General features: G+C 35.7%; 1 protein-coding gene across 6 annotated transcripts in view; it reads right to left on the reverse strand.

The window, feature by feature from the left end:
• Positions 1-26,065, reverse strand: part of AKAP9 (A-kinase anchoring protein 9) — a 112,913-nt gene that overhangs the window by 12,224 nt on the left and 74,624 nt on the right. For 3 of the 6 annotated variants that reach the window (XM_071805138.1, XM_071805143.1, XM_071805142.1), the window contains 18 exons: positions 25,789-25,951; positions 20,941-21,153; positions 19,663-19,701; positions 18,257-18,489; positions 16,575-16,694; positions 13,421-13,597; positions 13,198-13,302; positions 12,614-12,766; positions 12,185-12,364; positions 7,754-8,839; positions 6,580-6,720; positions 5,708-6,211; positions 5,230-5,293; positions 4,423-4,541; positions 3,035-3,226; positions 1,954-2,139; positions 1,141-1,297; positions 231-450 (listed from right to left, as the gene is read on the reverse strand). In XM_071805138.1, coding sequence (XP_071661239.1) covers positions 231-450; positions 1,141-1,297; positions 1,954-2,139; positions 3,035-3,226; positions 4,423-4,541; positions 5,230-5,293; positions 5,708-6,211; positions 6,580-6,720; positions 7,754-8,839; positions 12,185-12,364; positions 12,614-12,766; positions 13,198-13,302; positions 13,421-13,597; positions 16,575-16,694; positions 18,257-18,489; positions 19,663-19,701; positions 20,941-21,153; positions 25,789-25,951 — 4,052 coding nt within the window. The remainder of the gene's footprint in view (positions 1-230; positions 451-1,140; positions 1,298-1,953; positions 2,140-3,034; positions 3,227-4,422; positions 4,542-5,229; positions 5,294-5,707; positions 6,212-6,579; positions 6,721-7,753; positions 8,840-12,184; positions 12,365-12,613; positions 12,767-13,197; positions 13,303-13,420; positions 13,598-16,574; positions 16,695-18,256; positions 18,490-19,662; positions 19,702-20,940; positions 21,154-25,788; positions 25,952-26,065) is intronic. The other 3 variants (XM_071805140.1, XM_071805141.1, XM_065832762.2) reach the window with 3 other exon arrangements.

Genomic DNA, 26,065 nt, shown 5'->3' on the forward strand with positions numbered 1-26,065 from the left:
ATTAATAAATCATTAAACTATGAATCAGGGTCTTCTCAATCTATAGAATTACGTTTTTTGTCAAGCAGAACAGAAGTCTATTTTTTTCAGATATGTTTTCCAGAAAAACTGAGAAGCATTTACATTTCATGAAATCAATCTCCTTAATAAAATCAGTATTATGGTTTAATTCAACATAGCAAACAGCATCTTCACTGTCAACACCGAAAGTCTGGCATTGAAAGCCGCACCTGATGGTTTCCAGGTCCTTGAAGTGCTTGTGCTGGGCCTTTAGGGTTGTTTCAAGCTCTAGTTTGGCTTGTGCAAGTTCATTCTTCAGCTCAGCACCCATCATTCTCTCTGAATTCAGCTGCTCCTGAAGCTCAGCTGCTCTGTCCTTCACAGCCCGGAGCTCCACTTGCATCTCCAGTATCTGTGACTGCTTCTGCTGCATATTATACTCCAGCATTTCTAATGGGAGCATCATTAATATGGAAATTACTTAGTAAACAGGCAACACTATCTATTTGGGTAAAGTTTCCCCTAGCACAGACAATAAGGCTCTCACTAAGAGTGATATTTTAAAATTTATTATTTCAATAGTGGAGTGAAAGCAAAACCATGCCTTTTATACTGGAATAAGTTTGATGTTTTCCAAAAAATCACTTCCACTCTTAAACTTCTTTAAAAAGTTATGTGCACAACCATATCAATATTTATCATTTGGATTATGACTTACTTGTAACCAAATTTTTGTGACAGAACACAGTGAGTATTTACTTGAAGTATATCTGTTCTTTGAACTTTCTGTTGTTCTTTATAATTGCTTCTTAGTTTACTCATTATGACTGACTATCCAATGGGAATAATTTCAAAGCTGTTGAACCTAAACACTGAAGCACAGAAACTAACCTTCAAATACAAGCCCGATTTTTATAGCAAATGAGATAACATTATATCACTTTCAATTTGATACAAATAATAAGAACACAGACTATATTTTAATTTTTGCAAAATTAGCCCAGTAAGACTGAGAAAGATGAAAAGTAGGCATGTTCAGAACATGAGTATAAAAAACAGAGAGCAAAGAAAGTCAGTATTTTTTCACCTACAAAGTTATGAGCACAGCCATGAAAGCATTTGGAAATAGACATATATTACCACAGAAGTCACCTTGGCTTTTTGAATCAATCTCTTGTTCTCTCTTTGGATTATTTTTCTTAGTGTTCATCTGAGCATGTAATACTTGAATCTCCATCAGCAGACTTCTTCTGTCAGCATTCTGAAGACAGTCCATTGCTGCTCTCTGGTTAGTAACCTATTAACATGAGAAACATTTAAAAGTAAAATTCAGAATATCTATGGTATGGATATTACATTTACTTTTATATTCATAGTGCATACATATTCAAGCCTTTTCACAATTAAGTCATATTGAGTCAAAATTACAATATTGGGAAGAACTGCTTGTTGTTTTTGTATTTCTCTACTAGACATCAAATCGTAGGATCAAAAGAGCTACCAGTTTTATGGCAAATTTTAATTTTCCTCACTAATCGTTCCGTGTTCCATAGGAGATAACTGACCTCTCTCTGTCCGACAGCAGCCTTATGACTTCCTCTTCTTACAACTTGCTTCATATATACAACTATAATACCTTTTCTCTTAGACAGTGTAACATAATTCTAATTAATGTAATGAAATCAAGCTCAGGAGAACTGTGTTTAATTAAAATTGAACTCTGAAAGCTGTATTTTTTCTATAGTTTGTACATTCAAAAGTCTCTTTCTCACACCACATCATTTTTTTCTTTTTAAAGACATCTCTTCTTCCTCCAAGTCTTACTTTGTTTTCATCCTTACATTGTTAAAACATATTATACATTAATACACATATTTTTAAACGGATTTATACCTTAAAAATTAAAATCTAACATAGACAAATACACTTTGACTAAAGTATATTTTCTATTACCTGCTCTTGTAGTCTGTGCTCTAACTGATTAATCAACATCACTGCATCTCTTGTGCCCAGTTCTGCAAGTTCAGTTTGAAACGCAGCAAGAAGAACATTTTGTTCTCTCACAAACAGCTGCTGAACAGCATGCAGAAGTTCTCCTCGCCAGTCTGAGACGCCTTCGGATTCAGTACTTGCATAAACCTACAGTGGTATAAAAACAATTTAAACAGCAAAATTCAAAGATCACATCAAGAATGGTCATTATCATTTTAGGTAAAGGGTGTGTTTTCAGTGGAATACTGAGCTTTTCTTACTCAATAGCTATATAACATTCATTCAAACCAATGGATGTACTTCTTGTACATGGTATGATTTCTTCTGCATGCACAAATGCTAAACTTTTATCCGCCTTTTAGATGGAAGCAAACTAGCTTTTTATAACTGAAAACATAGCCCTGTGTAGTTATTATTTCTGTTACTGTACACTGTCCTCTTAACTTTTATGGTGTTATATGTATGTCCCTAGACTCTCACAGAGCTCTGTGGTAGGGTGCAGATATTGTGTATGAAGAAGATTTTATTTTTTAATGATATAAATATAATCCCTCCACTTTGCATGCTGAAGGAAATGCAGCAGTAATAGAAACTACCTACATATATCCAAAAGTCTAACTGGGGAAATTAGACAGGCACATCCTTGTAAATGTTATTAGTCTTGTGTTATACTTTAAACAATTTTTCCCCTCTTTTCTCTCACTGCAGTATCTTTTTAATAGTGTCCAAGTTCTACTACACCAGTAAGAACAGCAAAAAATCTACTTGAACTGCTACTGGAAACATGCCTTCAAAATAATTATTTGTAAAAGGTAATTACATACAGTCAAAAGCTATCAATGCACAGAAGAACAAATGCAAGGCCTAATTTAAGATATATTTTATTACCAGAATGTGTGACACGCAGTTTTATTGCATGTTTTTGAAATCTTTTGCCTTGTAGCATGATATTTAGAGTATTTAAACCTGAATTGTGAATGTGTCTCATAAGGTTACATCAACTATTACAAATTTAGATAGAATCTTACGACATTATTTATACCTCAGCTTCTCTATGAAGTTGCATTTTTGCAATTAGGTCTTTCAGAGACGAAATGGTGCTTAGAAAAGCTTTCCTCTCCTCAAGCCGAGATTCTGGCTCTTGCTTAAGAAGTGGCATCTCTCTTTCCCCATATGGAAACTCAGTCAGAGACAGCACCTGTACGCCTTCATGATGGACTGCTCTCAGCAAACCCTACAATAAATACAAAAAGAAAACTGTAATGCCTGTCCTAATAATAATAATATTAACAACAATAATAATCTTATTTCATACATATGGAGCACAAGTCTGGTGAGGAGCAGCTGAAGGAGCTGAGGCTGTTTATCCTGGAGAAAAGGAGGCTGAGGGGAGACCTTATTGTTGTCTACAACTACCTGAAAGGAGGTTGTAGCATGGAGGGTGTTGGTCTCTTCTCCCAAGTAGCAAGTGATAGGACAAGAGGAAATGGTCTCAAGTTGTGCCAGGGGAGGTTTAGATTGGATATTAGGAAAAACTTCTTCACAGAAAGGGTTGTCTGACATTGGAACAGGCTGCCCAGGGAAGTGGTGGAGTCACCATCCCTGGAGGTGTCTAAAAGACATGTAGACGATGTTCTCAGGGACACGGTTTAGTGCCAGAGTTAGGTTCTGGTTGGACTCGATGATCCTGAGGGTCTTTCCCAACCTATATAGTACTATGATTCTGTATTGGAATATTGGTACTTCTAAATTGATAAGTATAAGGAAACTGTGCTTCCTCCTGTCAAAGACAGAGGTGTCACTCAGTTCTATACATCTGCCAAACAGCAGAACTTATTTACTAGTTGTATTTTTCCACAGCGTCAAATGCAAATTTCGAAAGTTCATCTTTCAAATTGATACTCAAATTTTAAAATGGTTGCTGATGGAAACTGACATTTTAAAAACAAAGTGAGCTTTGCAATTCACTTTTTGAAATTACTATTAAGCCAGGACTTTGCTGGAAAATAATTACCTTTTTTTAAAAAAAAATGTAATTAAAAGCATCATATCCTTGCTGCTTATAATAAACACATTTGTTTACTTTCATAATATAAATATTATTCTACTCCTACCACAGAATCTATAAAATTGTGTAATATATGACATTATCATTAATACATAGAAACTAGAATAAATTATAATTAACAGCAAATATGTTTCTCATAATCATAATTGAGAACAAGCCCACAGATACAAAACTTATATTTAACCTAACTTAACACACAAAAATGCACATCATTTACCAGAAGTACTTTTAAATGTATTAAAATAGTTAACACTTTAAAACTTATCTAAATGGTTCTCTTTCCACTAATCAAGCAGCAGCCAATCTAAGCTTTTGCTAGTATCACTCTTGTTCCATAATAAAAATTATCATTTCTATTTTACCTTAATTTTTTTTGGAAGCAAATCTGTTGAAGATTCACCTTCATCTATTCCTTCAGATATTGTGTCAGATCCCTGGGTCTGAGCAAGATACATTCCTTGACTCCAGTCTGAACTGGAGTCTAAAATAAAAGGAGAGAAAAACATGAAAGCTGGATTACTGTGAAACTTTGAAGAACAGGCATCAAAAAGTATTTTTGTCTGTTGTTGTAACAGGTGGTTGCATGTCAACAGAGCCGATTCTAAGCCTGGTGACTACTTGTTTTATAGTTTTTCAATTTCAAAGTAGTAACAGCAAAACAAAACCAAAAAACAGAACCCCAAAACACATTAAAAAAATTACTAGTTTTGTTCTAAAAGGTAAACAACTACTTGCACAGACACTTCCGCCAAATGACATCCCCCTAATATCCTTAGCCTTTGCTGATGAAAGGCATCATATTAATAATTTTTCTTGCTTTTGGAGAAGTCAGTACCTGTCACCATCTCCACTGCTAGAGAGCTGCAGCTTTAAATTCTATCAAGACACGATGACGTAATATGCAAGAATATAGAAACTCCAGTGGAAATAAAAATAATCAGCATCTGATGTCTCAACTCAACCCATCTCCACTCCAGTAATTTTCCTTCCATAGCACAATAGATATGGCATGCTTAGCACCTTTTCTTAGTGCAACAGGCTTCTGCTTTGATCTGGGGAGTAGTTGTTTTTATTTCTTAGAACACAAACTTTTTCACAGTAAACTTAATACTAAAAAAACAGATTTAATTTATAAAGCTGTTTGAAATCTATAAAAACAAGTTTCTTACCACTAGAACCTCCATCTCTAGCTTGATAAGGTGGAGAGCGTGCTAATCCAGAAACTGGGATTCCCTGTATTTAGAAAAGAGAACAATAAAATCTTTAATTCCTCACTCACAACGAGGGATCTAATTCTAAGGAGCAGGAAACAATATGTTTCCTCTTCGTTCAGTTTCCCCTGCAATCAAAATAAGCAAAATGGAGCCAAGAAAGCTGGCATTCAACAGGGTGACCCACGTCTGTCCTCACGTCACAGAGCAGGACAGGTCCAAGGCAGGAGCACAAGTAAGTGTCTGATAATTGAGCACGCTTCCAAACTTAAACTGCTAAGGAAGGGGTGGACAATCTCTCCCTATGTTGTACAAAAATCAGAACACTTAAAAGCTTTTTACAGAACATGTGGTGGTTCATGCTTAACAGACTTTAAATAGGAATTTCCGTAGCAGGAGCAAGAGTAGTTCAATGATTATAAACCAGGACACAGACCTCTTTAGCTCGTAGAGTTTCTATGACTTCCTTCAAAGTATTGCATTCTTCAGTCAGTACTTGCACTGCAACAAACTTCTCTCTCTTTAATGCTTCAGATTCAGAAATATGTCTCGTTTCCATGTCCATGATTTCAGCAGCGTGGAGTTCTTGCATTTGTTCAATTTTTTCCCTAAATTCTCTTACCATCTCTGCAATCTCTTCTGAAGAACATTGATTTTGCAAATCAATTTGGATTTCTGCATTTTCAGCAGGCACTGGTGAAGTCTGGATACAGGTGTTGACTTCCACAGTCTTGTCTGTTTGAGATGATGAGCTTTTTCTAATTAGAGTAGACTCACTGGTTAACAAATCACACAATATTTCCGCATCCTTTTTGCTTTCAGCTTTTGCCATTTCCTTGTCCTTTCTCACATAACTTGCAAGCCTCTCCTCTGCTTTAACTAAGTTCTCTTTGACTTTGCACAGGTCTTCCTGAAGATGTATCAGACTTGTTTCTTTTACCTGTAAATATGGAGAATTGGAATTGCAGTCCCCCCAAATATAAAAAAATCTAAAACCCAAACAACTCTCTCTACAATTAAAACTCAGTTTAATCCTATTTTGAAGCAGTTGTGACACAGGGTAACAAATGTTATCTCCTAAGGAATATGGCTCTAGATCCACTGTTGGACTACAGTGGACTTTGGCAACAAGTGAGGATTTGTCTACAGCATCAGCTCTATACCACTGACAGTAGGTACTGAGTGACCATTTTTCTGAGTGGCATTCTCAGTATAAGATTAAAAAAAACCCTATAGCATGCATATTTGCGCAATAAATCCTGTAAAATAATGTGCTTTAAATACAGTATGGAAAAATCCTGTTCTTACTGCTAGTTCTTGCTGAAGCTTTTCTGCTTTTTCTTTGTAACTGCTCAGTTCTTCCTTAGCAGCAGCTGCCTCTTCTTTAGCTTTCTCAAGTTCATTAATAAGCGTATTTTCTCTTTGACTTTCCATGAGTTGTGCTCCTACCTACATGGCAACACAAGATATGGAAAATAGTGAAGAATCTTACAAAGAACCAAGTATTAACACCACTGATACTTGTCACACCAACTTACAAAAGCTACAAACAAAAGGACCACAAGAGAAAACAAATGTTATCTGGATTAACATAGCCTCAAACACTTGAAATGGGAAGATCATTTTCTTAAATGCATTCCCACAAACTGGGTAAGTGTGGGAGGAAATACTATCTGCTTACAATTTACTGAACTGCAAGCAGAAATTGGCTACACCATGCGAAAAGCAGAGGGAGGAAGGTCAACAGAGAGCAGGAAATGAAGTCTGATAACATTATTAAATTTATAAGACATTTAAGATAGTCATTCAATCTGCATTTGGATTTCCTGGTCCAGCACTGGGTTTCATAATGTCTCTGAAGAGTTTCAGCAACCAAGCCCATGTTTGGGTTATCAAGCACAGTCAACTGTGACTGAAGGTTTTAAAATCAGAGGCAACACAACCAGTGGCGGATGGAAATCAGGACAAATATGTACTGGTAAAAACTACTGAATGGCAAATATCTTTGGAATCAAGACAGAAAAGCAAGAAAATGTAAACCAAAATCAAAGCATACATAAACAAAAAAGCCCTGCCCTCCCCCCCCAACCTGTACAGACAAATTGCTATCACTCCCTTATCATTCTGAATCCTCTCTTAGGTAATTTTTATAATTTTAATTTTTCTCTCTCTGCCTCCACGCCATGTAAAAGTGTAATTAATTCACTCCATTCTGCGTCAGTTCAAAGTAAGAAAGTATATGTTCAAAATTAATGAAAAGGCAAGGTGTTTTTAATGCAAAATGGAAATTGGTAGTGGAGTTCACCTAAAATAACATCCTTCTCTTCTTCGTAACTCCAGGAATAATGTAGAAATGAAGAACACCTCACATGGTAGAATATTCCTACCATTAGTCTCACAAAGACGTGTTTCATTCGTTATAGTTTACGTAAAATGACTGATTTTAGTGAAAACAAGCAAAAAGAAAATGGTATCTAATTACCTGATCTGTCTGCATTTCTTCTTGCTTAATACATTTCTGAATCTCTCCTCTGTGTTTTTCTTCCATCTCTTCTAGTAATTGCTGGAGTTCTAAGAGTCTCTCTTCTTTCACTTTGGCTTCCTTTTGCACAATGTTTACATTTTCTTTTTCTAGCTCCAAGCTATGATTTACCGTTGCCAGTTGGTCCTCCATCTCACTAAGCCTCTGTGTTAGGAGTGACAATTTTGATTCCATCTCGTTCTCAGTTTCATCACTCAAACCCTTTGTTTGGGCATTCTTGCTTGCTTCCTCCATACATCTGGGAGCTTCCTGAATTTCCTGCATTAATTTCCTTTGCTCCTGAACTGCATTTAGCTGAACCTGACTCACAAGAGCAGCAGCAACTTTCTCCACTAGCATCTTTTCCAGCTCTAATATCTTCTTGTTAAGTGTTTCTCTTTCAGCTTTGCCTTGCTTTTTCAAGTCTTTTATTTCATTGTAGGCCTGGCATAGTTCTGAATCTTTTTCCTCAATGCATGCCTGAAGCTGCTGCTGTTGTATCTCCATCTTGCTAATGGCGACTCTCATATTTTCACCTGAAGACCAAAGCTGTGTTTGATCTAGCAAGTCTATCTTCTCACATGAGTTTTCTTCCACTTTTCCAGTTTTCCCATTGCTCCTCTCTTCTGTTTTTTCCCTATCACCTTTCATCAGTGCACACTTATGCTCCTCTGTCATTCTTTTGTGCTCTTTTTGTAACATACTTATTTCTTGCATTAGCTGGTTCATTTTTAAGTTAGTTTCCTCAAGCTCATTCTTCGTTTGAGATGCCTCTACATGCATGTTTTCTACTTGCTTCTCCAAAGCTGCTTTTTCCGCCAGAACCGTTTCAAGTGTATGTTTTAGACTGTCAGCATCTTCCTGAACAGCAGCAATGTCTGCAGGTACTTGTTCGATATTTGCCAGTTCCTGCTGAAGCTTATCAATTACATCATTCAGCTGCTCTAGTTCCTCATCATTTTTTTTCTTTACGCGTTCTTGATCACTTTTCAGAAATTCTATCTGGGCTTCCAGCTCCTGTATATGCTCATTTTGCTCTTCAATAACCTGAAAAAAAACCAAAAAACAAAAGAACTTCACAATGGGCAACTATTAAACCCTCAGACAATTCTTCTCCTGGACTTCACAACAACAGTTTAAATACACATTGAAATGTCTTGTCTTGTAAGTATGTTCTCAGTGAACTTCTTAATGGGATGTCTCTTGTAAAGTTTTATGAGAACCAGGATATCTTCACACAGGACTGACAAAGTAGCCTGTGATCTTAATGAACTGCAAAATGGGTGTGAAAGCATCAAATGAAGTGAAAGCATTCGTAATATGCACAAAGATTTGAAAAACTGACATTTAGTTCACAATATTTTTTTCCCAACAGTTTGGTCTAAAACTCTCTCTTGTCCTTTGTGTTAAAAATAAAGGAGAAACAAGTGGAGTGGTCATGTCTGTACTGTTCAATCTTATGCAATCAAGGTTGAATATTTATTTATTTTTTTTATTCAAAGAATTCCAAGGAACCAAGGTTTACGGAGCTTAAAACTTACAGATAAATCACCCTGCATTACATTACATCAAAAATACCCTTAATTAAAAAAAAACAAAACAAAACTTGAGCTTGCCATACACAGGCCAGATATGTTCAGTTAGATTAGACAGATACTGTGCCCTTCATGCAAAAACACTATTCATTCATATGGTCAAACAGATTTGTCTAGGACACAGCCAATTAAGATGGATATGCATTTTAAATACAAATAGACCTTTTATTAAATGTGTTGAAAAATCCCATTTTAATGTGCTGTTTAGTCTGAGACCACTGCAAAAACCTATCGGTTATCTCTGACCCTTCCCGTCACAAACCCAAATACGTGTTTGGTTGAGGATGTGTGTGCACATATGTACAGATGTGCACAAGAACACACAGGGCAAACAGTATCCATAGCACAATTATTCGTTTGTGCTATAGTTTGAATGAAAGTTATAGAAGTATGTATTTAAAAATTTATATGACCAGCCAAACAAAATTCTACAAGACATTGGTGAAGATGTAAAGATGGTGACAGTAACATTTCCCTAGATTAGTTCTAAAGACACTTAAAATTGCTGGCTATGTAAGGGGCTCAAAACTGCAAGAATGGATGTAACTAAAACAATGTAACTGAGCAAATATGAGGGTGATGAGTTTGTGATGCAGAAAAAGAAAATCCATCTTATATCAACTTCTAACAAGAAATAGATGAGTAGACACAAAAAATTGAATAACTGGTGTTGATGAACACTAAAATAAATAAAAGGCTTATCAAAAGGAATAATACACAAGTTACCAGATCCCAATAGAATAAGTTTTATAAAATTAATTAGAAATCCTGCTTGTTAAATTGCAGTAGGAGCAAACTCTCATTTGAGAGAATGAATGAAAAGAAATCCTTTACAAAGTCAAAATGAAGACAGGCCAGATTATAAGTAGTAGGTCTGAGAAACAAAAAGTGGATACATTTTCTTTAAGAGTGTCTGGAGATCTGCTCCTACACTGGAAATGAAAAAGACAGAAAGAAACCTGTCAAGAGTATTTGGAAAGGGATATTATAAAATAAAATCAGTTATGGTACCTAAAATAGGGAAGAACTCTAGAAGAACCTTTTAGAAATGGTAAGAAGAGGAAAAAAAAGAGAGGAAGAGAAGAAGGAAGAGGACTAAACTTATTACTTAAATACCTGTGCTTTTCCCTTTACTTTTCAATACTTCATTAGGTTTAGTTAGTTAAACAGAATAACATGACTTTGTAATAATTATATGTACAAGACGTGACCGTATAAATTAGAAGGGCCGATTTGTCAACAAGGAACTTATTTTTAAAAATCGACATAGAATAGAGGAATCCCAAAAATGCTATAGAAAACGTGAACAAGTCATTGGTTTTCAGAAGAAAAGAAAAGCGATGCTGGTGATTACTATCAAGTCAGCGTAACAGCTTCTGTTCTTCATAACACAGTGAGGTAAAGGACCACAAAAGGCAAATACAGCAATTAAAAGAGAAGCACTTCGTGGGATGAAGACATTGATGCAATTAGGAAAGGGATTAACCTAAGAACAATCTATTCATATTTAATACCAATCTCATAATCAGGCAAACAGAGTAATTATTTAACTTCCTCAAAAATACAACTGAGTAAGATGACGAAATTAAGAAAATGAAACTTCATATAACAGGACTAGAACCAATCATTAAAATGAATTATACCTGAATCCTGGGTATTGTTTTCAAAACAAGGTTTCTGTGGTCACTGTATAAAGCAGAACTGTACTGGATTTTTGAAGTATGGTCTTTCCTAAATCCAGTTCCAAGTTTTGTCATTATTCACTGAGGTTCGTTATAACTAAATATCTCACATAAAAACTCAGTGAAATTATCCAGCTCAGTCAGAGCTTTGTTTCAGGGAATTCAATATGTCCCAGCAGAATGTCACCTTAAATGTTCAACCATCTACTGAGGGGTAACACAACTTCTAGTCTTATCATAATTAATAATATTTGTTTTCAGGATAAAGCTTTAGAGATCTTTAAAATGTTCAGAATGCAAAATTCATCCACTGAAAAGATCTGATTTTCTTTCTATAAAAAATGCAAGACCCGCACCCTGTTTCTTCTGGCATTTATATCAATGCAAAATAAGTAGTATTTCTCTTTAAATCAAATGTGTTATACCTGTATAAAATGGAAGCAAGCCAGAAGATGAAGCTCATTATCATAAATACACATAATTGAAAAACAACAGACAGCTACAGGTGTAAAATATCAGTAAAGAAGAGGAGGACTAATCTGCTGCTTTCTTTCTTGCTCTGTATTTCTAATAAACACAGCATTTTGTTTGCACATCCACCATGCTTCAAACTGGATTAAAGACATTGCCAGCACCGGTAGGATGACAAAGTATTTACACAAGCTCATGAAGCACAGAAGTTCAGCTGCTAATAAACCCCTATAAAATCCAACATGACCCAGGAGGTGCCACTGAAATTTAACGCTCAAAGTCATTGTATGGAGATGGTAGAATGCATGTTGAGATTGAATTCAGCTACTTGTGTACTACTAAATGTCCAGAAGCATTAGAAGAGTAAGGAATGAAGAAGACTTTAAGACAAAAATTCAAGCAGAAGGCAGAATTATAAAAACAAAGGCAAGCAAGAAGTACTCTTCATAAAAAAAAAAAAAAAAAAAAGAGGCAAAAGAGGAAAAACAGATGAGGGTTAAAGCTTTGCTTGAAACTGAAGCATTTCCATTTTTAAGTTAAGGCAGCAATAGAAGATGATGTAAATGGTGGAGAGACAGAGGTTTTATTTCTTTAAACAGTTAACAACACAAAGTAGGACTGAAAAATATTTCAAAAGTATGTACTTTGTTGTCCGTTGTGACTTCCAGTTGCTGCTGCAGTTTTGCAATCTGTTCATGTAGATGATCTATTTCCCGCTCCTTTTCTTGCATGATGTAAGCGAGCCTCCCAGCCACTAAATGATGGTCCTTTATGGTGGCATCTTCAGATTTCTGGATAGCTAGTCCCAGTATTTCCATTTCATCCTACAAAAAAAAAAACAACCCAAGCCATGTTACAGTTGTACATAATGTTTTCTGCATATACTTCTACGAGTATTTAAGGCATAGAAATTAAAATACACAGATTGCATGGAATGACAAGCAATTATATGAACTTCTTAGTACTGTGCAACTTGAACCGTGGAATGCTTGAGAAATAATTTGGCACCCTGGCTTTTTCCAATAATTTATTTCTGGGGAGGAGGAAAATAAAGATCTTTGTTACACAATTACCTTAAATAATTTGTTCTCTTGTTCAAGTTCTTGCAAGTGTGTAGTGAACTCCTTTCGCTGAATTTCCAGTTGCATGTGCAATTGCTGAACTTCTTCATTTTTATTTTCTAGCTCCTCTCGAAACTGCTCCAGTTGCTCCTCAAGGTTCGTGACCTGTGTTTCCAAAACAAATGGTGGAAAAGGAGTAGACAGCCATACCAAAAATTAAATGTCATAATTTTCAAGTGCAATGTCTACACCAAACTAGTTTGGTATGCACAAAAGAATGTGCACCCAGTGACATTCTGAGTCCTTAAATTGAATGGAATTTTAAAATTTATTAAAAATCAACTGAAATCACTATGAAGTTTTTCTTAATTGGGCTGAACTTTGATACCAGAAATGCTGTTGTAAGTCATAAGCATTAACATAGACAATATCAGCAACTATCATGGTTCACAAGAGAATTTCAAAGGGATTTGTACTGCTGACTCACTGATCTGATGAAAAAATTTCATCGGTATAGTTCATGTAGCTAAACAGAAAGCAAAAACGGACAAACCAAAATATCAGCAGGAATATTGAACATTTCACAGGTATTTTACCTCCTTTTCTTTTCTGTCCACAGCTTCTCTTTCAGCTTGCAGTTGTGCTTCGAGAGGTAATTCTCCCTTTACTATGATGGTGCCAAACTGCTTCCTTTCCTCCACCTTTAAATGTACAGTATAAATTAGTAACTTTATTTGCTTAATAACAAACAAATAAAAAAGATATACTGTTTTGTTCTCAAGAAAATAAGAAAGCAGTAAATACAAGACTAAGCAATACCTTTTGCAAGTTGTCTGCACTGATGAGTAAGGCTTGTTCCAGTTCTCTTATCCTGCACTCTAGTTTCTCAATTTCTTCATTTCGCTCTTGTATATCTCTCTGAAGTTGCTCCTTAGCTAGCAAAAGCTCACTGCATTTGTCTGTTTTTTCTTTTAGATGATTTGTTAACTGTTCAACCTGGTGACAATAAGGCAAAAAGATGAATATATCGTACTAGATCAGAAGGGTTTGCTAACAATAGCAACAGCAGTCATTTGTGACAGGGAAAAAATACCACTCTTTTTCTCCTACTCTTTTGTTGAAACAGAATGTAAAGTTAGGATATTGTAGTGCTACACCCAGCAAATACAAACAGCATTTTTGAAGAAGTGACATGTTCTGTGCTTTATCACCTACTCTGCAGAACTGATCTTGCCCTTCTGAAGCCTTCGGACTCTCTAGTCAGTTAAAATTAAGTAGCACAGCAACCCTATGCAGCCCACTGAAAAGAAACCTTTAACATCTACGGATGGAATAGCCTGACCCAAAGGTCAAGATGCTACGTGCATCTTTGAGGAACATCATAGTTCCAAAAATCTGTGGCAACATTATTCAAAATAAGGAGTTAGTTAGTGACATAGAAACATACCCTAAAACTCACTGGGTCTTTAACATGGAAGGGAATTGTTGTACTTCAATCCCAAGGAACAGGAATCTTTGTTTTCTTGCTGGGTTTGTTAAATGGGATGAAACGGAAGTGATGGATGATATAATTTCACTTTCTATAGGGGATAAATCATCCAAATAAAGCATTCTGCATCTCACTAGTTCAGATGTTTGCGGCTCAGAAAAAACATGTTTAAGAAGTTACTGAAGTAGCAGAGATAGGAATGATTCCAGTTCTAGTAGTATTTCAGAAATAATCAATCAAAATTACAGATAAGAAAAACATGTAACAAATCCATGACATCAGGCCTGATGCACAGAGTTAAGACCTGAGCTAAACTAAGCAATGGAGCAACTAATGTTTGTCCCACTCAAGAAACTTATTTCAGTATTTACAATTAGGGAGTTACGATGTAGCCAAAAGGTAGAAGACTCAAAGCATTTCAATAGATAGGAGAGGAGAGGACCAGAACATAAAGCTGACAGGATGGCATTATTGACGTTACCCATCCATGAGTAACAGTAAAGTCTGTAGTGACCACAGAAAAGTCCTGAGAGAGAAATGGAAAAAGAAAAATCAAGTCTCGAGCAGACTTGTTATGACAACCCGCCCTGGAATAAGTTGACAGAGTAAGCTGAAACAATAGTAAAAAATAAATTAAGTTACCAAAAGAAAATGCTCACGGCATTCACGCAAAGGAGAAGAGCATTTCAAAAAACATGCAACTATGAAAAAGTAAAGCAGGTATCACAGAAAAGCCTGAGAAATAATAATGAAATGTACATCTGAGAAACAGTCCAAGTAACATAGTGACATCAAAATCAACTACATAGTAAGATTATGTGCATCATTTGAAAAAAATTAATACACTACTGAAAATTCTGTCTATGATTTGTAACATGTCACATTCAACACCACCCAGCTCTAAAACAGCAGCTACACCTGTGGTGCTTGCAGGTACTATCTTAATGCCTGTATTTCTACCTACTAAAAAATTCTAATTTAAAAGCATCTAATACAAATTTCAAAATTTTAATCCCAGTTACAGCTGTCTGTCATTTTAAAGCATGCTTTAAATTTCAATTGTAGCATATCTGCTAACTTATGGAAAACGCATATGTGTATATGTGCATATAAATCAGGACAATTTTACATATAGACTCTGTATAGAAAAATAGAGCAATTTTTATTAGGTCATAAATTTTTTTTTCTTGGGAGAATATTTTTTTTAATGTGAGAATTTTAACCAGGAATTCACATGCTACCCATGCCCCAGATTATAAACAAACACATAATGAAATGAACTCAAAATGAATACCCTGCATTAAGGAAAATGAATTGTGCTAAAAAGTCTCTCCCATCTGTGGAAGGTGTCAACAGGAGAGCAGCGTGCATGCGCTTCGGAATAGAAGGAAATAGATAGAGAATTGCTCCACATCTGTTGGTCAACACACACCCAGCTATTTCACAGTGTTCTTTGTTCACAGAGGCTGATGACAGCCACATCACATAGTACTGACTGAATATTTTGACTGTGAGATTTCTTAAAACCTTTGCATTAATATATATATGTACAAACTTCTGTATAAAAACCCCATGAAATACTCTCTAAATGTGAGAATAATAAGTAAATATTTTGACAACTTACATCTCACATGCATCAATTTATGTCCTATTACTGTCTACGGTCCCAAACTATATAATACAGAATACTAAATATTGCTAATAATTAAGAATTTAATTATAGCAACTGAACTACTTCAACAAGAACTTCGATTTGAAAATTGCAGCGCAACCTAATAAGAGGCATTTTAACATCAAAAATCAGGCAAGAAAATAATGCAAGAATATCAGCCTTGCTCAAAAAGCAGTACACAAGAAAACCCACAAAAAAAAAGTAATTTAATTGACTAAAAAATGATCAAATAAAACATGCAGAAGCTTCACAATATACAGCGTTTGAACTGCTGCTACTTCTCTTGATTTTGCTACATCTAAGAGTTTTTTATGACTCCCCTGAGCTGCTGTTCTACAGTTGCTAAATCTGTCTTGGTGGAGACAGACTTCCACTGGGGAGGTTCAAGTGCACCCAGACAGTGTTCCTGAGTCACAGGTGCTAAACTTTGGTAACTCAGTTCCTTCAGCTGTGTACCTGTGCTATGGACAAACAGGATGGACTAAACAACACACGAACGTGAAACTGCTAAAGTAGTCCACAGGCTTTTGATAACAGTGAATTTTCTAAATTAAGTTATATGAAAGAGACTTTTTGAAAGTTACGAAGTCTCTGTATATCTACTACTAAATCCAAAGAACCAGCCAGCCAAAAAAACACCCCAAGACACCACTTCACCATTTTCCCCAACACCTTACCCTTCATCTAAGGGGACTGATATTTCTGGATGCAGGTTAGGTACACCATAAAACAGCTTGATTACAATATCTTAACAGTTGTCAACTGGTCACTGATATTTGTATTCATTAAGTACAAGGAATAAAATTTGTTACCTCTCTGGTCTGATGTTCATTGACAGGTTGACTCCTCTGTGGAACCTTCAGTTGTTGTTCCAGTTTCTGTATCTCTTGCTGGAATACATCTCTCTCATGCTCTCGGTCAATTGCTTGCTCCTGAAAGTTAAGAAATTACATGGATGCACCATTTGATTTTAAACCTGTTTAAATTAAGTATATTACTACTTCTTATTTCTGTTAATGCGAGGATGGTAACACTGTTTTTAAGGTAGCAGAACCTCTTGCAACTACCATTAAAAAACTTCTTTCACCATTTGGGGCAACAAATTTCACATTTTTAAATTAAAATTTAGGAGAGCATAGGCACATCCAGTATTACTTCACAAAACTCAGTTTTGTTTCTTCTGTTCCAGGCACACCACACAAACGGTGTTAAGCAAACAGTTTATTATTTTCTTTCCTAATGTTTGTCTTTGATATATGCAGCATCAATAGAAATTAAGAACAAAAATTAAGTGTGTTAAAACTGACGAGGAGTCAACAGGACCAGTTCCAGTTGTTATATCCCAGTCTAACACTTGGGAAATACATATTTATACAGGAAATAATGTGGCACTGGTATCATCTAGTGAAGCACCACCTTTAAATGCCACTTTGTAAAACAGATAAACCATATCAGGTGCATTAAAACAAACTAGCTGAAGTATCTGATACAAAGAGGAAAGTTTCTGTCTAGCAACAACATATTTTGCTAAAATTCAGGAAACTGGAATAAAACCTCAGTCTTCACAAGCTACAGATTTTAAAGCTCATCTGCTGTTTCAAGGAAATAGTTGAATTCTAGTGCTGCTATTGCAAACAGCAATTCATCTCAGTAGCCCGTAACTATTCAGTTCATCTTACTGATAATCCCAAACCAGCGTGTGTTTATGACTATGGGACTTGTGATAGGAATTTTTACTTCTGAACTTTGTCCTATTATGACAAACTAGTTTCAGTGAGAAAAATAATCTTGTAACTGCAAAAAACAAAATAAAGCAAATCCATTTGTTCTAAGAACTAACTGGAAAGATCTCTCCCTTACTACTGCTTAGTAATAGATTATGCAGAGAAGGTGCCACGGGGTGTTACATTATTCAAAAAATTATTCCATCCTACTGCTGTCAGCTAAAGTCTTAACCAAGAATGTACAGAAATCATAGTTTTCTCCCGACAGCAGCACAGGACCCTTAATAGGAATAACATGGGAAAAGGAGGCAGGGAAGACGGTGTTTGTTGAAAACAGGGTAGAGTCTAAAATAAAACTGCAGAGACAGCCTGAGGGAGGAAGAAGTCGGCTACAACAGAGGCAAACAAAGGTGACTACTTAATTCCAACAGACCTTGTCGAAAAACATAGAGATTCCGCAAACCGTTAAAAGTAAATGTCGCAAAAATCTATGTATTCTCATTAACTTTAGAAGTTTCCAATTATTTTAAACATTTAGGAAGCATACTGTTATACTTAGAAATACAGAGTAAGCCAAAGCAAGCATCTCAAACGAATTTTCAACTTTTAAAACATTAATTAAACTCTTGTGCTGGAACCTATCACAGTCACTATCATGTCCTTGTTTATGTTTGCTCAGAAACTGAAAAACTAGCCTTTCCTGCTGAAGCAAACCTCAGTAGAGGTGCCCCCCTCCCCGCTTCACCAAACTAGCCTTTTACCGTACTTACATCCAGAAATTTCCTTGTTTTCTCCAGTTGCTTCTCCAAAGCCTGGTTTTGCTGCCTTAAGTCCATTAGTTCTGCATTTTTTTCTTGCTCTAGCTCTATGAAACGATTGACCTGTTCTTCCAAGTCTATTTCCAAGACTTTCACCTGCTTCTGAAGGTCATCATATTCTTTTTCAGCTTGACGCTGTACTTCAATTTTTTCTTTCATTAGCTTTTCTGTTTCTTCCAGCAATTCTAGTTATAATAAAACCATCACACACTACTTTCAGATATGAATAGTTAGTAATGTTACAAAGCAAAACCACTCCCCAAGGTATCCATGCTGTACTCTGCAGAAGGATGTGAACTGGTTTGGGTTTCTACTATTTTTCTTTTTTAGAAAATATATTTTCTTCTGAAAAATAATTTGCATTAAAATGACTATCCTTTAGTTAGTCTTCAGAGGACAGTTAGTGAAGTTGTATCACATCACTTCCATGTTTAAGTTTCATATAAATTAAAAAGTCTTTGTACAATTGAAAAGAAAATGTACAGGTTCAAACTACAGCTAGAGTCAGCATAGGAGTTAACAATGAAGTACAGAAAACCCAACCTTCTTCTCATCCCCAGCGTCAGTAAAATCAATCCACTCCCAGTCGTCATCTTTTAATGTGATACATATAAATAATTTGAAGGACATATTGAAAGACTTAGCGACATTGCTGGGCAGACAGAGAGGGAAATTACTGACCTGTAACTGGAGCTTTGCGAAATCAGTGACTGCATGGATGCCCAGTTTTGAGTACTCATGAAAAAGCTGGCAAGCATATATAGTAAAGCCCCAAACCACTCTATTAAGACTCTTAAGCCACAGCCCATTGAAGTACATATTAACTAACCGTACAAATCCCTTGAGGTAAAATCCAAACTGTGAAGTGCAATTACATTGGAGAATCTTTAAAACATGATTGATATTTAGACAGAAACAATACAATTTCACTATAGAAGAAAGATCCTTTAAGCACCATCATCTTACATCATATTTAACCAATTCTCATTTCTAGATAACCATTATATGTCAATATACTACAGTATTTAGTTATCATAATGAATGGCTAAACTGTATTTGGAAATAAAAAGAAATAAAAAGGCTACCAAAACATCCCTCCAATGCCATCTAAGTATCTGTAATTCATAGGTGAATAAGATGATGGTTATTCATGAATTTGCTTATTATGCTTAGAAATCGTAAGAAATGTTGTTAGCGAAATGTAAAAACTGAGTATGAAATACAACATCAAAGCTGCAGGCCAGTAAGAAGTACAAGTAATGTCAGTAAGCCAAAAGCCCAATAATCCTGATTAACAACGTCAGTACGTATAAGTCTTGCACCCAGTTACAGCCTGGCCATGCAACATACAGACACACCTGCTTGGGAAGCTGCATCGACTGCAGCATCTACTAGGCCTAGGAGAACAGAGAGAGAGAAAACAAAAAAAAGAAGCAAAGTAATTCACATGCCAGCTATAGTTTTTCTTGTGGTGCAACGATGTAAGAGAAAATGAAGCCAAAGATAGATGTGGCATTTAATGACGAAGTTGTTGAGATAACTTAGGGAATGTGGTAAGTTATTCTGTTATGCATGATATAAGTACCTACACATACTTGTGGAGCTGTTTATCCTTACAGTTGTTATACATGAACATTAAAATATTTAGAAACCTAAATCATGTAACAAATAACTAAACTGGAGTCATAGACAAGGATCTTCTTTACTATAAAGCAGGAAGCAACAGGTTCTTCTTAAACTTCATTGTTATACCAAGTGAATGCAGGGAATTGCAAATACACACCGAGAAGTGTGATTTACAAAAACAGCAGCACTATAAATTGCTATAAACTTTTAGAAATTGAATAAAATGGTAATTTCATCCTGCTATTTACAATGTAAGCATTGAAAACCTTGAAAGATCAGTACTTCTTAAAAACCACTGTTCTGATTTCCTTCCCCTCACAAACGAAAAATATTAATTTATTAGTTTAAGGAAAAAAATTAAGGAAAAATTACACATCTACTTCATGAGGGTAAATGCTTTTTTTCTGAGTAAGCAGTTAGTCAGATTATATTGACATGGTATTTATCTGGAATTTTCACCATCAGTGCTGAACATTTTCACCACTGGTAGATAATGGTCTTTTGTTACCACGCAACTTTTGTGTCATTCTGTCCCAAAACAGGAATTTCTTAGAAAAGTATATCTTCTGTGTTTAACACAAGCCTGGTCATCATGTGTAGTTCAATCATGTTCTGGTAGGCATGCTCGCTAGTCCCTCTAAAACTCTGTTTGGAAAGTATTTAAACCAGTAATTTTATCCATAGGTGCTATTACTACTACTATTTATTATTAATACTTCAAGATATTCCATCTTCAGCAATAATAAAAATAAAAGCAGATTTTCAGAGGTATCAACCTTTTGCTGGCTTAAAGAACAATTGTGATTGCTTGACACTTCTGAAAATTCAGTCATTTTTTGTTTCAATATCAAGAAAAATTATCATGCTAACATTAGACATCTGGTATGGAAATATCATATTTTGTCCTATCACATTCTTATTGATTACAATGAGGGGGGGGGGAAGCCAAGTTTACTTATTTATTTGAAAGTATAAGAAAATCTCATAGAAAGACTGTGAGGAATACATACGCTGCTCTATCGGCCCCGCATCCGCTCTCATCGCATCCTTCTGTCTGGAGAGTAACTCCTTTTCTTCCTGGATCTGCTGCTGTTCAGCCTCTAACTCCTGCAATTTGTTACCTGTGCACAGTAGTTCTTGCTCAAGATGGTCAATTACATCTATTTTTTCCTGGAGCTGTTTTTCCAGAAATGCTTTCTCATCTGCATAACCATCAATGAGGCCTGTAGAACATCAATTTGGAGGCAGATTTAATAGACAACAAAGAATATTTTTTTTTTTTGCATGGTGAAGACACTATAGTGTTCTCACATGAATGCACACGCACGTTAGATCCTCAGCACCTGACAACTTCTGTCCTCGCTATTCTCCCATGATGAACAAATTACAGGAAGCATAGCATAAGACTAAATATAGCTCTTAATTTTTTCTCAGCACAAAACCTGTGTAGCACACAGGAGACATAATTAATAAACACAGGAGAAATAAAAAATTTCAAATAAATTTAGGTTCCAGGTGCATTTTAGGTGCCTCAAGACATTTTTCTGACCTCAAACCACAGTTTCTGTAAGAACATGGGCATCCTGTAGGTCAGGTATAACACAGATGCCTCCAGCATCATGAAGCACCAAAACTGGCCATAGGTATCCGTATTCACATTTAGCACCTGAATCACTCCCAGAAGCACTTTAACAGCTGACAACTAAGAAACAGTTTATTTCTTTTACTATTCATGTGCAATTTTTAAAGTAGCACAGAACAATTAATTATCTTTTTAACAGAGAATTTGGGATGCTAGCTTAGGAATATGTCTTGTATGCTTTTAAAAATTGCTTCATAGTGAAGTAGTTCACATAGGAATCTGAGGAGCAGCTCTATTTTAGCTTTATGAATGATACGACAGCTGTAAGTAATAGCATCATCTTGGAATGATGCAAAAGTGAGCACAAAGATAAAGACTTAGGAAAAACCAGTGAATTTCCTTGAGGGCTATGCAAACTATACTGAGATCCTGTAATGGTATTGGCTTCAGAAGATTCACATCAGTCCTTTCAGAAACATCTTAACCACAGAACACAAAAGACTTTATACAGAAGGTACTAAGTAGGTATCCCAGTTTTCCATGGTAAGGTGAGTTCTGTCACGTCTTATACCAATGGTTCCAAAAGACAGCCAGGACATCAGTCATATGATATCTAAACTTTCTCAGCTGGACACACACACCTATCTCATGGGTTTCTTCTTACTCAGCCCACAGAATTTAAGTACCATTTTCTCAATATCAGAATATTTTCAATATGAAAGTACTTTATCAGTATAAATCCACGGTCTTAAGCCAGTATTAAAATGGATTTTAACCTGGCTGAGATTATATGAAAACTAAAGATGCTTCCATTTGTTATCAATGCAAAGTAAAGCATCTGTGAACACATAGTTCCATATCAGAAGAAAGGTCTCAAGAAGGAAATTAAGTGACAGTGGGTTTTGCATATACAGTCTGAGAAACACACGTCTGGTCCTTGTGCACATCAAAATCATACATTGCTGACCAATCTTTTTTCCCAGACCTGAGTTCACAGAGAACACAGCTGTACAGAGGGACTTGCTGTCAAAACAAAAAAAATCCTGAGCTAGAAACATCATTAACAGCATTTCAAAAATTTGAGACAATACAAATTCTGGTAGTTACTCCCACCATATCAGATGCTGTTGACAATGAGTACTTAACAGACTGGAAGCGGAGAGGGTGTTCCCAGGTTAAATGGAGTGCACACACCCACCAAAAAGTTATCAGCAATGAAGAAGTCGTCTGCTAAGATCACATGTTGCAGTATTTACTCCTCCCTTTTTCTCTTTTTTTTTTTTTTGAGATGTAATGAAAGTTGTCAGAGTTCAGTGAACAATTTGGCATGAGTTTTTTTATCACGTTAGATAAGTCGTATCTGACACCACTAAAAGACTAGAGGTTTGAAAACGTGTCAGACACAGCACTTTTTGTGATAAGAAAGAAATGATCAAAAATGACATGTTTTATCTCAAGAGAAGACAGAGTACCATCAGATGTATAATGAACCAAGACATTGTTCTACATACCTATCTAAGGAATTTGATAAGAGAATGTAGTTTGGCTTTGTCAGAGTATGTTCACAACTCAGTTCAACGAGCAGAAGAAATTCAACAAGAACAGCTCTATGGCATTTTTGTTTTGTTATATCAACAGCAAACCAAAAAGGTGCTAGTTATTAGGAGTGCATTAATTTCAGAAGTTCACAGAAATAAAAAAAATAATTCAGGAGTTAGAAAGCACTAAAACTATGAGGGACAAATTAACTGAATTCCTGCAGAAGACTGAACTGAATTACATCTCTATCTGTGACACAAATAGGCATCTAACTTAAAAGCTCGACTGTGCAATAGGTGCAATGTCTCTATGGAGAGCTAAACATCAAATTCTGTCTCTTATATTGCAGAACTGTTCATGAACCAAATCAACACAGTCAGTCTGTCAGGTCTTCTAAACTGACATTGCTGTTGCTCTGATCAAAATTCAATTCCAGTTACAAATTTTTGAAGACTGTTTCCACTTTATATGCTTCCAAGTCGTTTTTCTCCCCCCTCAAATAAAACATTGTCAGATTAAATCCAGAGAGTACAAAACATAACCTCTTAGCTCTCATAGATTTTTACTTAATATACTTTCTTTGCTAGCAAAAAATCCATTCTTCACTCATCTGTTGTATCTCCAAACCACGCTCTGATAGAATACTTCAATCATTAATAAAATTTGACAGGTAAATATTGCCTTCATTTAGATATGGGCAATCCCATTATCTACAAACTAGCATCTAATAAGAGTTTGCAGTTTCTTCGCTGCTCTTAGTTTGTTTGCACATACAAACTTTATAACAGAAGTGTATTGCTCAAGAGAAGAACCTAGGTAATTTTAGATTCTTTGCTTGTCTGGTGGTAATAGGACAAAAATAATAATAAAAATTAAAAATGGATAATAAGCAAATCTTGTTCTGTGGGATGTCATCTTCAAATACAATCATGCATGCACTCTTTGTAACAGAGTCCTGCGCAAATGGAAATGTATTTACTGTAAATGAAAAGGTAAGGTCATAGTTCTTAGTGCAGAATCTGACCAAGGCAAAAAATACCCAGAAGGCAATGCAACAGAGCTAAGTTCATAATACAGACTGTTTTTTTAATAGAAATAAAATTCGCCTGTAGTATTATTTTTTTAAATGTTACTTGTAGGATTAAACCTATGCAGACAGCTCTGACATTATGACAGATTCCTACCTTTAAAAAAAACTTAACACTAATCTCTCTGCTTTGTCCTAACATATAAGCCTATTTTACTTTATTATTGAAAATTTGTGAATAAAAATTCTATCAAGACTATAAAGATTATCCTCCAAGGAAAATAACAACAGATATAAAAGCTTCCTATGTTCTGAAATTCATCAATACTAAACAGTTTTGTAACTCAATCTGTGAAGAGTATTTAACCTTTAGGTCACCTATAACTTGGTGGAAGATTTCATCTTTTTTGCACGTTGTGTTCTATATAAGATTTTTTCCACTCTTAATATTAAAAAAATAAGAAGTAATAATGCCTCTTTCAGATTTGAATCTATTCCCTCTGAAGTCTATTCTCTTCCTTTCTGTATTTGCTAAAGCTGTTGAAATGCTGCTGCCAGCACTGGTGCTGATGACACGCAAGGCTTATGCTTGTGTGAACTGACAGGCCACCAACTCTCCCCTCCACCACATTTCAGACACAGGGCTTCGAAACCTGCACTTTTTTCAGGTTATGTGTGTCACAGCTATTAATAGAGTGTGAACTCATGTAAAAAGAGGAGGAAGGCTGGCAGGGTAGCATCCTCCAGGAATGACACTTGGCTATTAAACTAAGTCTGTGCTCCCACTTGGAAACAGAGAAGTCTGCTGAGCTTCAGAACTAACCAAAATATCTTTCTGCTTACTACGACAGAGATTCTACACAGATGTTAATTACAAACAGATAATGGTAGAAATACTGAGTGAAAAAAACGCAACATTCAGCTACCAAAACAATAAAGCTACTTCTAAAGAACAAATTAAGCATCAGTCAGATTTGAACATATTTTCCTGATGTCAAAAAAGATTATTAGGTTTCCCCTGTTGTAATGCCTGACAATTTTTGTTTCCTTAATGCAGTTGCAAATACACTTGAACAGATTGCTTCAAACAGTGCAAACCGTAACATATCACCACTATATCATCAAATTCAGAGTGAATGTTTTTATCCATGTTTGTGTGGAACTAAGTCAAGGTCCAGAGGAAGCAGGGACAAACTGAAATATGGGAAACTGCATTTCAACATAAGAAAAAACAATTTTTTGTTGTTGTTGGGTTTTGTTTGTTTAACTTTCCCCCTTTGACAGACATTCCAAACTTGGTTGGACAAAGCCTTGGACAAGCTGCTCTACCTGACCCTGCTTTGAGCAGGGAGCTGGAATAGATGATCTCCAGAGGTATCTTCCAGTCTCAACTACTTATGATTCTCTGGTTCTAAGCTGTTCATATTTAAGTTTGTCTGCACAGACAGATACGTTATGATGAAATAAACTAATTTTGAGGATAATAACACATACCCAACCTATTATTCTTAATAAGTCAGACAATAATACATGAGACAAAGCTGGGAAACAGAATCACAGAGTGGTTTATGTTGGAAAGGACCTCTGGAGGTCATCTTGTCTCTAACTACGCAGAAGGCTGATAATGTTCTAAAATTTGCAAAGGAATGGATCTGACTTGCGTTTTCTTTACCCGATTAATAGTTTCAACAAGCCATTGAAGCTACTCACCTTCAGCTTTACTAAGCTCCAAAGCCAACTGCTCTCTGGCTTTGGTTTCTTCATTAAGACGTTCTTGTAGTTCTTCCTGATATTTGATAAATTCTGTGGCCTCTTGTTGTTTTTTGAAGGACTCTCGAATGAGCTCTGTCTGAGTAATTTTAGCATGTTCAAGCTACCACAGGAAAAAATTACAGAAGTTAGATAAACCACGGGATTTCCAATAAATAACTATTCTATTATTCTTGTTTAATTAACAGTTGCTTTCCAGTGTGATGGGAAGTCTCAT

This window comes from Patagioenas fasciata, chromosome 2 (assembly GCF_037038585.1).
Source record: "Patagioenas fasciata isolate bPatFas1 chromosome 2, bPatFas1.hap1, whole genome shotgun sequence".
NCBI lineage: Eukaryota > Metazoa > Chordata > Aves > Columbiformes > Columbidae > Patagioenas > Patagioenas fasciata.